Source organism: Heterodontus francisci, chromosome 10, assembly GCF_036365525.1.
Source record: "Heterodontus francisci isolate sHetFra1 chromosome 10, sHetFra1.hap1, whole genome shotgun sequence".
In the NCBI taxonomy this organism is placed as follows: domain Eukaryota; kingdom Metazoa; phylum Chordata; class Chondrichthyes; order Heterodontiformes; family Heterodontidae; genus Heterodontus; species Heterodontus francisci.
The window spans coordinates 102,271,159-102,286,618 of NC_090380.1; the positions used below are offsets into that span (position 1 = coordinate 102,271,159).

The window sequence follows — 15,460 nt, forward strand, 5'->3', positions numbered from 1 at the left end:
GACTATGAAATAAGGGCTTCCATAGATTTGCAGTTTATAATAGGAAATCTCTCAAACAGATTGAAATACAAATTATAAATACATTTCCAATCGATTTCCCTGAACAAAATGCAAAAATTTAGCATTAGAAAAATCAAACTTTACATCTCTAGCAAAATATTTAATTTAATGTAGTCCAGAATCAGGACCATCCACACTAGCTACTGCCATCCAGTTGCATCAATGTCAACTAGCTTAAACTCTCAGCTCCCTCAACTGCAGTGCAATTAAATATGCTCTCCCTACTCCATTTGCAGTTTCTCCCCATTTTCCACTGAGTTCAGTTAGTTCATACACAAAGCCTACCACATGCTCAGTCGACTCACCATACCTGATGCCAGGTTTGAACCACCCAACTTCACCTCATGCCCATCCAACACTCTCTCTCATCTGGCACAGCTCCCACCTTCAAAACCACGGACATCGCTCCTCTCAAGACCGAGCTTAAACTTTTCCGATCACTGCTCCATCTCAAACATTGCCTTCTTCTCCTGTTGTCTAATAGGCTGTGGTTAGTAATGATGCTCACACCTCTCTTATCCTTTCAATTTACCTAGTTTCGCCCACAGTATTAAGACTCCACTGGTTAAAATCACAATCTTGCATGACTGGAACCATGACTCTGTCTCTTCAGATCCTCCTGATCTCTGGCCACATTTAACAGTTGACCGCTCTACTCTCCTTCAATGCCTACATCCAGGGCACTGTTCTTCATCTCCTGATCCCTTTTATAACTGAATCAACACAGACACTATTTTGAGATCAATGGTTTCTCCTCTGATAACACAGGTAACTCTGTGGACCACTGGTCCAAGGCAACCACATCTGCACTTAATGTCTGCAGCTCGAGGAACTTCGGCTCACAGTTGTTGAGCTGGAGGCTGAGCTATGGATACTGCAACACATCAGGGAGGAAGAAAATTATCGGACACTTATTCCAGAAGGCAGTCAGATCGCTCAGGCTAGGGTTTTCCGATTTGGCCAGTAGTCAGGGACAGGGAGTATGACTGCGACTGAGGCAGATAAGGGGACCGAAAAGATACAGATGGAGGAGCCTCAGCCCTTGCAATTGTCCAACAGGTTCGAGGTTCTTGCAGCTTGTATGGATGACAGCGGGGACTGTAGAGTGGATGAGCAAACTGACCATGGCACCATGGAGGAGGAAGCCATTCAACTGGGGGGAGTAAACAGGAAGGCAGTGATAGTAGGGACAGTATAGTCAGGGGGTTACACAGTTTGATTTGATTTAGATTTGATTTAGAGATACAGCACTGAAACAGGCCCTTCGGCCCACCGAGTCTATGCCAACCATTATCCACCCATTTATACTAATCCTACACTAATCTCATATTCCTACCACATCCTCACCTGTCCCTATATTCCCCTACCACCTACCTATACTAGGGGCAATTGCTAATGGCCAATTTACCTACCAACCTGCAAGTCTTTGGCTGTGGGAGGAAACCGGAGCACCCGGAGGAAACCCACGCAGACACAGGGAGAACTTGCAAACTCCACACAGGCAGTACCCAGAATTGAACCCGGGTCGCTGGAGTTGTGAGGCTGCGGTGCTAACCACTGCGCCACTATGCCGCTCACTGCAGCAGAGAGCAGGAGTCCAGAAGGCTGTGTTGCCTGCCCGGTGCCAGAGTTCAGGATATCGGCTCAGGGCTGGAGGGGAACTGGGAGGGGGAAGGATCCAGTTGTTGCTTTTCATGTGGGTACCAACCGAGGGGATTAAGAAAGGTTCTGCTTGAAGATCAACAGCTAGGGGCTAAGTTAACAGTTAATAAAAAATGAACCACAAAGGTGGTAATCTCTGGAGTACTACCTGTGCCACGAGCAAATTGGTGCAGGGTAAATAAGATTATAGAGTTAAATTTGTGGCTCAAATACTGGTGTGGGAGAAATGGGTTTCAATTCATGGGACATTGGTGCCAGTACTGGGGAAAGTGGGAGCAGTACTGTTGGGACAGTTTTCACCTGAACCGTGCTGGGACAAATGTTCTGGTGAGTAGTATAACTAGGGCAGTAGAGAGGGTTTTAAACTAAATAGCAGGGGAGAGGGATCAAGTGATGGGAGATGTGGTAAATTAAAGGAAAAGGACATGGCAATAGTGCAGGGTACTGACATTGGTAATGATAACCAGAGCTTGGCAGAAAGGGACAGAGCACACAAACTGAAGTGTGCCACAGCAGATAAGGCCAAAGAACAGTACAGCACAGGAACAGGCCATTCGGCCCTCCAAGCCTGCGCCGATCTTGATGCCTGTCTAAACTAAAACCTTCTGCACTTCCGGGGACCGTATCCCTCTATTCCCATCCTATTCATGTATTTGTCAAGATGCCTCTTAAACGTCGCTATCGTACCTGCTTCCACTACCTCCCCTGGCAGCAAGTTCCAGGCACTCACCACCCTCAGCCAGAGTTTGCAAAAATGGTAGAACGACAAAACTAAATGCTCTGAATCTGAATGCCTGTAGCATCCGTAACAAAACGGATAAATTGATAGCACAAATAGCAATAAGTATGCATGACCTGATAGCAATTACAGAAACGTGGTTCGAAGGTGACCATGGCTGGTACCTGAATATTCAAGGGTATTTGACATTTCAGAAGGATAGGAATCTAGGAAAAGGTGGTGGGGTAGCTTTGTTAACTAAGGATGATATCACAGTAGTGAGAGAGATGACGTTAGGACATCTTTATCTTTTGAACTATCAGTTTGGGTCGAGCTCAGAGATAGCAAAGTAAAGTCGTCACTTGTGAGAGTAGTTTATAGGTCCCCTAATAGTAGCTAAACTGTAGGACATAGTATACAGAAAGTAGTAATGGGGGCTTGTTAGAAAAGAACTGCAATAATCATGGGTGGCATTAATCTACATGTAGATTGGACAAATCAGATTGGCAAAGATAGGCTGAAAGATGAGTTCCTAGATAGAATTTGGGACAAGTTCTTCCAGCAGTATGTTCTAGTGCTAACCAGGGAGCAGGCCATTCTAGACGCAGAAATGTGCAATGAGACAGGATTAATGACCCCATAGCAACAGGAAGCAAAGAGTAGGAATAAATGGGTCATTTTAGGGTTGGCAGGATTTGACTAGTGGAGTGCCACAGGGATCAGTGCTGGAGCCTCAATTATTTACAATCTATATTAACTTGGATAAAGGGACCTAAAGTATGGTTGCTAAATTTACTGATGACACAAAGATAGGTTGGAAAGTAAGCTGTTAAGAGGACAAAGTCTACAAAGGGATATAGATAGGTGATGTGAGTGGGACAAAATTTAGCAGATGGAGTAAATGTGGGAAATTTTTACTTGTCCACTTTTACAGGAAGAATAGGAAAGCAGTATACTATTTCAATGGTGAGCAGTTGTAGAACTCTGCAACTAGAGGGATCTGGGTGTCCTGGTACAAAAATCACAAAAAGTTAGTACGCAAGTACAGTAAGTGATTAGGAAGGCAAATGGAATGTTGTCATTTATTGCAAGGGCAAAAGAATATAAAAGTAGGTAAATTTTGCTACAACTGTACAAGGCCTCAGCAAGACCACATCTGGAGTACTGTGTATAGTTTTGGTCTCCTTACTTAAAAGAATAAAATTGCATTGGAAGCAGTTTGGAGAAGGTTCACTCAACTGATTGCTGGGATGAAGGGGTTATTTTATGAGAAAAGGTTGGGCCTATATCCATTAGAGTTTAGAAGAATGAGGCGCAACTTTATAGGAATATACAAGATCCTGAGGGGACTTGACAGGGTGAATGCTGGAAGGATGTTTCCAATTATAGGCAAGACTGGAACTAGGGGACACAACTCAAAAATAAGGGGTCTCTCATTTATGACTGAGATTAGAAGAATTTATTTTCTGAGTGTCGTTAGTCTGTGGAATTCACTTCCCCAGAGATCAGCAGAGGCTGGGTCACTGAATATATTCAAAGCTCAGTTAGATAGATTCTTGATAAAACAAGGGAGTCAAGTTATGGGGGGGGGGGGGGGGGGGTTACACAGGAAAGTGCAGTTGAGGCCACACTGAGATCAGCCATAATCTTATCAAATGGTGCAGACTTGAGGGGCTGAATGGCCTACTCCTGCTCCTAATTCATATGTTCATACGCATCATGAAAATCAGAGTCACCCCAAGGGTCATCTTCTACATCCTTCTACCTCTAGTTTTAATGAATCAAACCAACTGGAGCTAGTGCACACATCCACATTAACTGCCACATTGCCATATCTATCCTTCACTAGCTCATAGGTTTCTTTTCAGCATATCAACTTCACAATTCTCACCCTCCTTTTCAAAATTACTCATGCCTTTTCTCTCCCAGTCTTGGCGATTCACCCTGCCTTAAATACTTGTGTGCACTCTTCAATCCTCTAACACCAGACTTGCCTCACCTCCTCTGCTCCATAAATGGCAGCCACGATGTTCCTGCCCTTTCAAAAACTCCTCAAAATTCAGGACTTCAACCGTGCTTTTGGTTTCCAATCAATCTCTATCCCTCACGTTGGTGACCATGTCCCTTTTCTCCTAATCCTTTGTAAAGTGCCTTGAGACTTCATGCATGAGAACCCTACAAATGCAAGTTTTTGGACTGAGGATTGTAAATGCAGTAACATAGAATCACTTTTGTATCTAGTAGGAATGTTTCAGGAACCATTCTTGTGCAATGACAGCTATACAAGTGGCACATAATTCAAACTCCTCCCCTAATATGGTTTCTTGGCAAAAATCATGTACATACACAAAGAGCAGAAGAATTGAAATCACATTCTTTACGCCAGAGAGAAATTGTATTATCTTAGACAATCTACATAAGAGTATAAATAGGAGTCCAACTCTTTACAGATATTCAAGTGCTTTCAAAAAGCTAATTCTTTTTTGCTGTATTTTCCAAGCCTTTTTTAAAAAAGTCCCCTACAGAGACTGGATGAGGCCCACATAAATCAGTTTCTTCAGGGTACAATGGTATCTATATTTATTTTTCAAAAGGCAATAATAGTTCATTTCTTTAAAACACAAGTTTCCCCAAAATTCAAAGCTAATCTACAGAGCAGGAAAGTCTGTACAAAAACCATAAAGTAATAATACGCACCCTCTGTCCAAGTTGGCAGGAGCTGCCAAAGTCAACTATTTTGATAGCACTCCGTTTGGGATTACACAACAAGATATTTTCAGGTTTTAGGTCGCAATGGATAATGCTGAGCTCTGGTGTAGCAAGGAAGAGCAAAGCAGTGCACATCTGCTGCGCAAATTTTCGTGTAAGGTTCAAGGAAACACCACGAAAATTGGTGTTGCGCAGCAAGTCATATAGGTTGTAGGACAGCATCTCAAAGACAAGGCAGAGGTGGTTTCGAAACATAAAGTGTCGTTTCAGATGAACTGCAAAGGAGGAAATAAAATGTATATTTATGCATATTGTTCTTGCAATTCTTCCAAAACAAAATAATTATGTATTACTCAATTATTGTCAGTCAGTTGCTACACACATGCTGCATACACTTGTTCAATTGGAGCATTTGTAAACAATACAGTTTATTTAAGTTAACAAATATACTATTTCTGATGAAAAGTCATCAACTAGAAAGGTTAATTGTGTTTCTCTCCACAGCTGCTGAGCATTTCCAGCATTTTCTGTTTTTATTTCACTATTGCTCCATGTTTCCAAGGTAGACATTTCCCCACTCAGACTAATGCAGTGAGTTATCATGTAAATCTAATACTTAATATTTGATAAGCATTAGAAATTTTAGTTCCCATTTTGCTCCTATATTCAGAAGCAATTCAGGCACTTCTAATTAAGTTAAACACAATAGAATTAGAAAAATAACAGTCTTCCAAAAAATTTAAAAAAAATCACAAATGCCATGTGCAGATTGAGCGAATTACTTTTCACTAAAACTGCAAAGAAACAGGTTACCAAAATGTTCAGGTTCAAAGCACATCAGAACAATTGTTCGCAATTTCAATGAAACTTGCATCTGCCAGCCTTCAAGGGTACATAATGTGGTTAAAGATCAGCCTTGAAAAGCTGCTTCAAAAATTTATTTCTATAATCCACAGGGAAAGGCTTCTCCACACTCAGCTCAAAAATCAAGTGCTCTTGGCAATATACTGTATTACAACGTACTTTACTTTCATAGCAGCATGGAGATGTGCATTTTTTTGTTAAGCAAAGGTTTCCCAGCATGCCTTTTTTCAATACGATGCCATGGTCTAATGAGACAAGGTCACCTATTAAAGTTTCTAGAAAACTAAAGTTGTGGAACATTTATTTCTGAAAGCATAGATTTGAGAGACTGTTGTATCTGACAGGCTGCCAGAGCTACATATCAAAAAGTTATTTAAGTATAAATTCAGTTTTAGTCCTACACTGTAGCCAAGCCAATAATTCTTTAAAAATGTTCTCACCTCACAGTATGACAGTGAAGTAAACAATAATGTAATAAAATCTCTGAAATACTTTTAACATATTGCCTGAAGCTAAAAAAAAAATGAAACACTTCTGCTTGTCCGATTATTTCTTTAATCCTTCTCAATTACTTTAACTTCACTTACAAGTTATTCAATCTAACCAAATCTAAACTCGGCAAAGTGGGCACATTTCCTTCGTTCCTTTGCCTCCGACCATGCATTTTAGATGGAAACAATATCCAAAAGTTATTTCCAATTGGTTGATAAGTCTATGAAGCGGTTTCCAGTCAGTCAAATGCCAAAAGTAAAATGAATAAAACCATGTAAAGAATGGTTGCAAAAGCAATTTAGAACTTAAAAGATTGTTGTTTTAGAGGAACATCCAAAAGCAAAGTGATGATCACATTTGTTAAATGGAGCAATTTGTTCAAATCTGTCTTTAGAATTTGCTTTGGTTTTTGATTATTTGCGAAGTGAGATCTGCTGGACAAACTTCCAAATAGCTACACGACTGCTTTCTTTCGGAAGTCCCTATCTGAACTTTGGAAAGAATTAAACTAGGGATATATTAGAAAACACAACTTGAGCTACTTTATCTACACTATATAAACCAGATTTTACTGCTCTCATTTTTTGTATGAGTTTTTTTTTTATTAATTAGAAAGTAAATAGCTTTAAGGTGAGCAAAGTAAAAAGACACTATTTTTAAAAGTGACTGCATAAAACTATTAAATGGAACACAGGCAAGTAACATTATGTAGTACCTCGGAAACTAAATCAAGAAGTCATTACAAAATTTAATTCGTCAGTAATTTTCAAATGACCTTGGCATTAATAATCGATTTCAGAGTTATTGGAAATGCTATATTGAGTAACACATCAAATAGAGAGAACTAAATTTTAGAATTGCATTTATCCATGTAGTGTACCATATACATGAAGTAAATGCCTTTAAATTTTAAGCAAAATAGTCCGTCATTACCTATATAGTACTTCATCTCAGTGTCATGTTTGTTCATCAGCTCAAGCAGCCGAACCTCAATCTGTGCCTGATTTAGGAATGCCTTCTTGTTTTTTATGATCTTTATTGCTACCCACTCCTGTTCGACACGGTCATATGCTTTGACAACCTACCATCAAGACAGAAAAGTTAACAAATGTTCTAAAGAGATTTGTTTGCAGAAAATGCTATAATTCATATTGATGATCTGATTAAACACAAGACAATTTGAAATGAAACAAAACTCAATCTGGTATAGATACCAGATTCGCTGACCAGAACCAATCTTGTATACAGCATTCAATTTTATATTATACATGTAGGCTGAATAATGATGGCTTGCAGTGTATTATTTCTGAAACATGCTCCCTCACCCGCCACAAGCTTCTTCGTTGACAAATCAAACTAACGAATCGTATTTCTTTTTCAAATGGAATAAGTGATACTGCACAAGAAGCCAACAGCGAAACCAGGCAAATAAGTATTCATTCTGGAGATTTGTGGATACCAACCAAATACCTACTATCTGGAGAATATCCAAATGAGTATTACTGACTCGTCACTTCAAACATAGCTGTTCAAATATGAGCCTGCAGTTACACAGAAGTCATTATAGTACTGCAAAGTATCTCTTAACTCGACAAGTTATGTAATCAAAATCTTGCGATGGGCATAAAGCAGTCACTTCCGTTCAACCGAGATGAAACTTCTGAATTTATAACTCAAATCAGGAAAATCTTTTCAATAGGCAACATAATCTTCTGTTAACGTTTCTAACATCCAATAGTCTCACATTCTGAAGTGAAACAGAGAATAGAGCTGATGGTGAACGTGCACAACCTACATAACTCATCTTATTGACAACAAAGTCAGAAGAAATTTCTCTCAATTCCCCCTTTAGTTTCTCTGCCAATTATTTTAAATCTATGATTTCCAGTTACTGACTCACTTACCAGAGGAAACAGTTTCCCCCAACTGACTATTAAAACCCCTCGATTCTGAACACCACTATTAGATCCCCCTTAACTTTTGCTCCAAAAACATTCCCAGCTTCTTCAATCTCTCCATATAATAAACTCCCATATCCCTGGAAACATCTTGGTAAACCTCCTCTGTACTCTCTCCAGAGCCTTGACATTCTTCCTGAAGTGCCCATAATTATGCACAATACTCCAGTTGAGGTATAACCAGCAACTAAAATGGCCACCGAAATTTGCATCAAAATCCCTTGCATTCCACTACATCAAGAGGGAGTCGAACTGTCTGGCTAGTCCCCTCCAGAACAATGACTTGAGAAGTTTGGAGTGTCTCATCAGGCCAGTCTCCATTAACAAGACATTAAAGGCAAACTGGTAGATGAAACTGGTGGAGACGGATCACTCAAAGGTAATCACTTGAACAATGGGACTCTGATGGCGAGAAGGGAAGTCCTAGACTAATTAAGTTGCAAGAGGAAATGCACACTGAGCCAGCATGTGACAGGCCCACCATCTGTATGGTTTAAGCGGGCATTTCTTTCTCTCTGCAACAGACAAGCAACTGGCATTGATCAGGAGACCCAAGTGGGGTCTCTCTCTCCCCACAGTCTACCTGGCAAGTTTCAAACCCTGCCTGCTGGCTGTGCCCACCTAAGTCGATCATTGCTGCAGACAGAGACCCCGTGAAAGAAACCATCTGCATCGTTGTTCTCCAAGAAAACCCTGAATCTGGCCACCTCTACAAGCCAGAAACCTCAGGACCACCGAGCACAGCTGGAAAACAAGTCATCAAACTCCACAGACTGTATACCCATTTTTATTGCTCTGGACTTTAACCAATTAATCTATCCTTCCCCACTCTGTAACCTATTAGCGTGTGTTTGTGAACCCCACGTGTGAGACAAAGTTGGAGCATAGTTTATTATTTTACTTAGATCGGTTTAAGTACAATAAAGCTCACCTCTTTGTTAAACTCTAGAAAACCTGTCCAATTGGTTCTTTTATGATCATACCACAAATAGTGAAACACTCACTGAATTGGCGAGTACATTCACTTATAAAAAATAAACCCTGTTGCAGTCTAACAAGAAGGAAACGAGGGGAGCCCTTCGACCCCTCCTCAGCTGATCATAATCTATTTACAAAGGCAAGTACCCCATAAGGTTTTTTGACTGCCCCATCAACTTTCCACCTTCAAGGATTTGTGAACATGCACCTTGCTTTGTAAAGTGTATTCACTAGGGGATGAATTTAGTCATTAGCTTGACCAATGTAACAAAATATTTTTTGTCAAGAAACTTTAAGCCTTCAACAAATTTTGATACGAGGGAAATCAGGTCCACATATGCTTCCTCAAGCATGCTAGGTGTTGAAACAGAAGTAAAAGCAGGATGAAAAAGGCATCAGGCTCAGGTCAAGTTCCACTAATGTATGCCCCATTTCTTTGTCAGTTATTTACTGCACAGGAGACAGCCTTTCGGCCCATCGAGTCCATGCCGGCTCTCCATGGAACAATCCAGTCAGTCCTACTCCCCACAGCTCAATCCCTGTAGCCCTGCAAGTATATTTCTCTCAGGTGGCTGTCCAACTTTTGGAAGTCATTGATCGTCTCCGCTTCCACCACCCTTGTGGGCACCAGGTTCCAAGTCATAACCACCCACTGCGTAAATTGCTTCCTCATATTCCCCCTGCATCTTTTGCCCACAGTTTTCCATCGGTGTCCCCTAGTCCTTGTACCATTTGTTAATGGGAACAGTTTTTCTTTGTCTAATTTATCTAAGCCTGTCATAATCTTGTACAGTTCTATTAAATCTCCCCTCAATCTCCTTTGTTCCAAGGAGAACAAACCCAGCTTTTCCAACCTAACCTTAGAACTAAAATTCCCCCATCCCTGGAACCATTCTGGTAAATCTTCTTTGTACCTTCTCAAAGCCCCTCACATCCTTCCTGAAGTCTGAACAGAACTGGACACAGTACTCCAGCTGGGATCGAACAAGAGCTTTAAGGTTCAACATAACTTCCCTGCTTTTGTACTCCATGCCTCTACATGCAAAGCCCAAGATCCCATATGCTTCACTAACCACTCTCGCAATATGCCCTGCCACCTTCAAAGGTCGATGCACATGCACCCCCAGGTCCCTCTGTTCCTGCACACTCTTCAGAACTGTGCCATTAAGTATATATTGCCTCTCCCTATTCCTTTTACCAAAATGCATCACCTCACACTTGTCACTATTAAATTCCATCTGCCACCTCTCTGCCCATAGTGCTAGCCTATCTATGGCCTGTTGCAGGTGGTACATCATCCTCACGGTTTGCCTCATATCCAAGTTTGGTGGTGTCTGCAAATTGAGATTCTACTTTGTATTCCAAGATCCAAGTCATTTATATCCAAAATAGCAGTGGTCCTAGCACTGACCCTTGGGGACCACTGTCTACCATCCTCCAGTCTGAAAAGCAACCATTTACTATGACTTGCTGTTTTCTGTCCTTAAGCCACTTTTTTATCCAGCTGTACACTGACCCTCCTATGCCATGAGCCTCAATTTTGCTAACCAGCCCTTTTATGCGGTACCTTACCGAATACTTTCTTAAAATCCATCTAAACAATATCCAATGGTGCCAACGACATTGGTAGAAAGAGGGATGAGGTCCTGCAACAAGAACTTAGGGAGCTAGGTAGCAGATTAAAAAGCAGGACCTCAAAAGGTGGTCATCTCTGGATTACTCCCAGTGCCACGTGCTATTGAGTATAGGAACAGGAGGATAGAGCAAATGAATGTGTGGCTGAGGAGGTGGTGCAGGAGGGAAGGCTTTAGTTTCCTGGATTACTGGGTCTGTTTCTGGCAAAGGTGGGACTTGTACAAGTTGGACGGGTTGCACCTGAACTGGAACAGGACGAACATTCTTGCTGGGAGGTTTGCTAGTGCTGTTGTGGGGGGGGGGGGGGGGGGCGGTTTAAACTAATTTGGCAGGGGGATGGGATACAGAGTGGAGTTAGAGTACGGGGTGATGCACAGTCAAATATAGAAGAGAAAATGAGTCAGTCAGTCTGGAAGGTAGAGCAAATATAGACCTGTTAAGGCACAAGTGAAAAATGCAATTCTGGATTGCATCTATTTTAATGCAAAGAGTCTTACTAGTAAGGCAGATGAATTGTGGGCATTGATTAACACATGGCATTATGATATTATTGCTATCACAGAGACATGGTTGAGGGAGGGGCAGGACTGGCAGCTCAATATTCCAGGGTATAGAATCTTCAGGCAGGACAGGGGAGGGGGTAAAAGAGGAGGTGGCATTGCACGGTTGATCAAGGAGTCAATAACTGCAGTAAGGAGGGATGATATCTGAGAAGGTTCCTCAAATGAGGCCATATGGGTAGAACTTAAAAACAAAAAGGGGGCAATCACTTGGCTGGGAGTGTACTACAGGCCTCAAAACAGTCAGGGAGAGATAGAGGAGCAGGTATGTAGGCAAATCTGAGAGAGGTGTAAAAATAATAGGGTAATAATAGTAAGGAATTTCAACTTCCCCAATATCAACTGGGATAGTCTTAGTGCAAAAAGCTTAAAAGGGGGCAGAATTCTTAAAATGCATACAGGAGAGCTTTTTGAGCCAGTACATAGAAAGTCCTACAAGAGAAGGGGCAGTACTGGACCGAATCCTAGGGAATGAAGCTGGACAAGTGGTAGAAGTGTCAGTGGGGGAACATTTTGGGGATAGTGACCATAACGCTGTAAGATTTAAGGTAGTTATGGAAAAGGACAAAGACAGACTGAAAATAAAGTTACTGAATTGGGGGAAGGCCGATTTTATGATAAAACCGGATCTGGCCAAAGTGGACTGGGAGCAGCTACTTGTAGGAAAGTTGACATCAGATCAGTAGAAGTCAAAGATGAAATAATGAGAGTTCAGAACCAACATGTACCCATCAAGGTAAAGGGTAGGACTAACTAGTCCAGGGAACCCTGGATGTCAAGGGATATAGAGGATTGGATCAGGAAAAAAAAAAAGGAGGCTTATGGCAGATTCAGAGTGCTGAAAACAGCAGAGGCACTAGAGGAGTATAGAAAGTGTAGGGGGGTACTTAAAAACTAATTAGGAGAGCAAAGAGCGGACATGAAAAAACACTGGCAGGCAAGATAAAGGAAAATCCTACGGCGTTTTATGAGTATGTTAAGGGAAAGAGGATAACCAGGGTAAGAGTAGGGCCCATTAGGGCACCAAAGTGGCAATCTGTGTGTGGAGCCGGAGGATATAGCTGAGGTTTTAAATGATTACTTTTCATCTGTGTTCACTATGGAGAAGGATGATGTAGGTGTAGAGATCAGAGAAGGGGATTGAGATATGCTTGAACATATTAGCATTGAAAGTGAGGAAGTATTAGCTGTTTTAGCAGGCATAAAAGTGATAAATCCCCAGACCCAGATGGGATGTATCGCAGGCTGTTATGTGAGGCAAGGGAGGAGATTGCAGGGCCCCTGACACAAATTTTCAAATCCTCTCTGGCCACAGAAGAGGTACCAGAGGACTGGAGGACAGCGAATGTGGTACCATTATTTGAGAAGGGTAGCAGGAATAAACCAGGTAATTACAGGCCGGTGAGTCTATCAGTGGTTGGGAAACTATTGGAAAAAATTCTGAGGGACAGGATTAATCTCCACTTGGAGAGGCAGGGATTAATCAGGGATAGTCAGCATGGCTTTGTCAGGGGGAGATCATGTCTGACTAACTTGACTGAGTTTTTTGAGGCGGTGACGAAATGTATAGGTGGGGGTAAAGCAGTTGATGTAGTCTATAAGGACTTCAGCAAGGCTTTTGATAAGGTCCCGCATGGGAGATTGGTTAAGAAGGTAGAGCCCATGGGATCCATGACAATTTGGCAAATTGGATCCAAAATTGGCTTAGTGGCATGAAGCAGAGGGTAATGGTCGAGGGTTGTTTTTGCGAGTGGAAGCCTGTGACCAGTGGCGTACTGCAGGGATTGGTGCTGGGACCCATGCTGTTTGTAGTGTACATTAATGATTTAGACGTGAATATAGGAGGTTGATCAATAAGTCTGCAGATGACACGAAAATTGGTGGTTTTGTGAACAGTGAGGAGGAAAGCCTTAGATTACAGGACGATGCAGATGGGCTGGTAAGGTGGACGGAGTAGTGGCAAATGGAATTTAATCCTGAGAAGTGTGAGGTGATGTATTTTGGGAGGACTAACAAGGCAAGGGAATATACAATGGATGGTAGGGCCCTAGGAAGTACAGCAGGTCAGAGGGACCTTGGTGTACTTGTCCGTAGATCACTGAAGACAGCAGCACAGGTAGATAAGATGGTTAGGAAAGCATATGGGATACTTGCCTTTATTAACTGAGGCATAGAATATAAGAGCAGGGAAGTTATAATGGAGCTGTATAAAATGCTAGTTAGGCCATGGCTGGAGTATTGTGTACAGTTCTGATCACCACACTATAGGAAGGATGTGATTGCACTGGAGAAGGTGCAGAGGAAATTCACCAGGATGTTGCCTGGGCTGGAGCATTTCAGCTATGCTAGGGTTGTTTTCCTTAGAAAAGAGAAGGCTAAGGGGAACATGATTGAGGTATACAAAATTATGAGGGACATTGATAGGTTAGATAGGAAGAAACTTTTTCCCTTAGCAGAGGGGTCAATAACCAGGGGGCATAGATTTACGGTAAGGTGCAGGAGGTTTAGAGGGGATTTGAGGAAAAAAAATTTCACCCAGAGGGTGGTTGGAATCTGGAATGCACTGCCTGAAGAGGTGGTAGAGGCAGGACCCCTCAACATTTTCGTAGTATTTAGATGAGCACTTGAAATGCCATACCATACAAGGCTACAGGCCAAGTGCTGGAAAATGGGATTAAAATAGTTCGGTGCTTGATGGCCGGCACAGACATGATGGACTGAAGGGCCTGTTTCTGTGCTGTATAACTCTGACTACATTCCCTTCATCAACACTGTTACTTCAAAGAATTCAGTTAGATTAGTCAAGCATGATCTGCCTTTTACAAATCCATGCTGGCTATCCTCAATTAACTCAAACCCCTCTCATATTTTCCCTGATTATTGGTTCTAAAACCTGACCCACTAATGTTAAACTAACTGGCCTGTAGTTGCTACGACCGTCCTTAAAGCCTTACTTGAATAAGAGTGTCACATCTTTCACCCGCCAATCTTCTGGCACCTCCCCCATATCCAGGGAAGATTGGAAGACAACGGCAAGCCCTTCCACCATCTCCATCGCCACTTCATTTAGCAACCTGGGATGCAAGCCATCCGGACCAGGTGACTTCTCAACCCTAAGCATGGCCAACCTTTTTAGTACCTCCCCCTCAATTTTTATCCTCTCCATTGCTTCTATTCTCTCTGCTTCGACCAGTACTTTGTCAGCCTCCATTTCCTTGGTGAACACTGATACAAAGTACTCATTAAGTACATTAGCCTTGACCTGCACCTCTAAACATATATTAGCCTCTCTTTCCCTAATAGGCCCCATTCCTCATCTTGCTACTCGCTTACTATTGATATGCCAGCAGAAGATCTTTGTGCTCCCTTTTATGTTGACTGCCATCCTATTTTCACATTCTCTGCCATTCCTCTTCACCTCCCCATTGTATATGGCCTAGTTCTCACTTCATTAGTTCACCGGACATGCACCATACACCCTCTTTTTTTTTTTGTTTCTTCATCTCTATCTTCCTTGTCAACTAAGCCCTGTTCTTGGTTTCCTACCTTTCACCCTTGTTAGAATGTTCCTAGCCCGTACCTAAAGCATCTCCTCCTTAAAGATAATCCATTGCGATACAGCTCTTCCTGCCGGTCTTTGGTTCCATTTTACCCTGGCTAGATCCTTTCTCATCGTGTTGAAATTAGCCCTCTTCAAATCTAGACATTTTAGCTTATTTTGTTCCTTGCTTTTCTGATTAGTCTAAAGCTTATGACACGATGATAACTCTTACCCAAGTGCTCCCTCACAGATGCCTGGCCCACCTCACTTCCCAGCACCAGAC

The 15,460-nt window shown here is 41.9% G+C and overlaps 1 protein-coding gene across 3 annotated transcripts in view; it reads right to left on the reverse strand.

The window, feature by feature from the left end:
- The window catches only part of dyrk1aa (dual-specificity tyrosine-(Y)-phosphorylation regulated kinase 1A, a), a 142,919-nt gene that overhangs the window by 14,276 nt on the left and 113,183 nt on the right, over positions 1-15,460 (reverse strand). For all 3 annotated transcript variants that reach the window (XM_068041192.1, XM_068041189.1, XM_068041190.1), the window contains exons 6-7: positions 7,439-7,586; positions 5,138-5,424 (exon numbers count right to left, since the gene is read on the reverse strand). In XM_068041192.1, the coding sequence (XP_067897293.1) occupies positions 5,138-5,424; positions 7,439-7,586 (435 nt within the window). The remainder of the gene's footprint in view (positions 1-5,137; positions 5,425-7,438; positions 7,587-15,460) is intronic.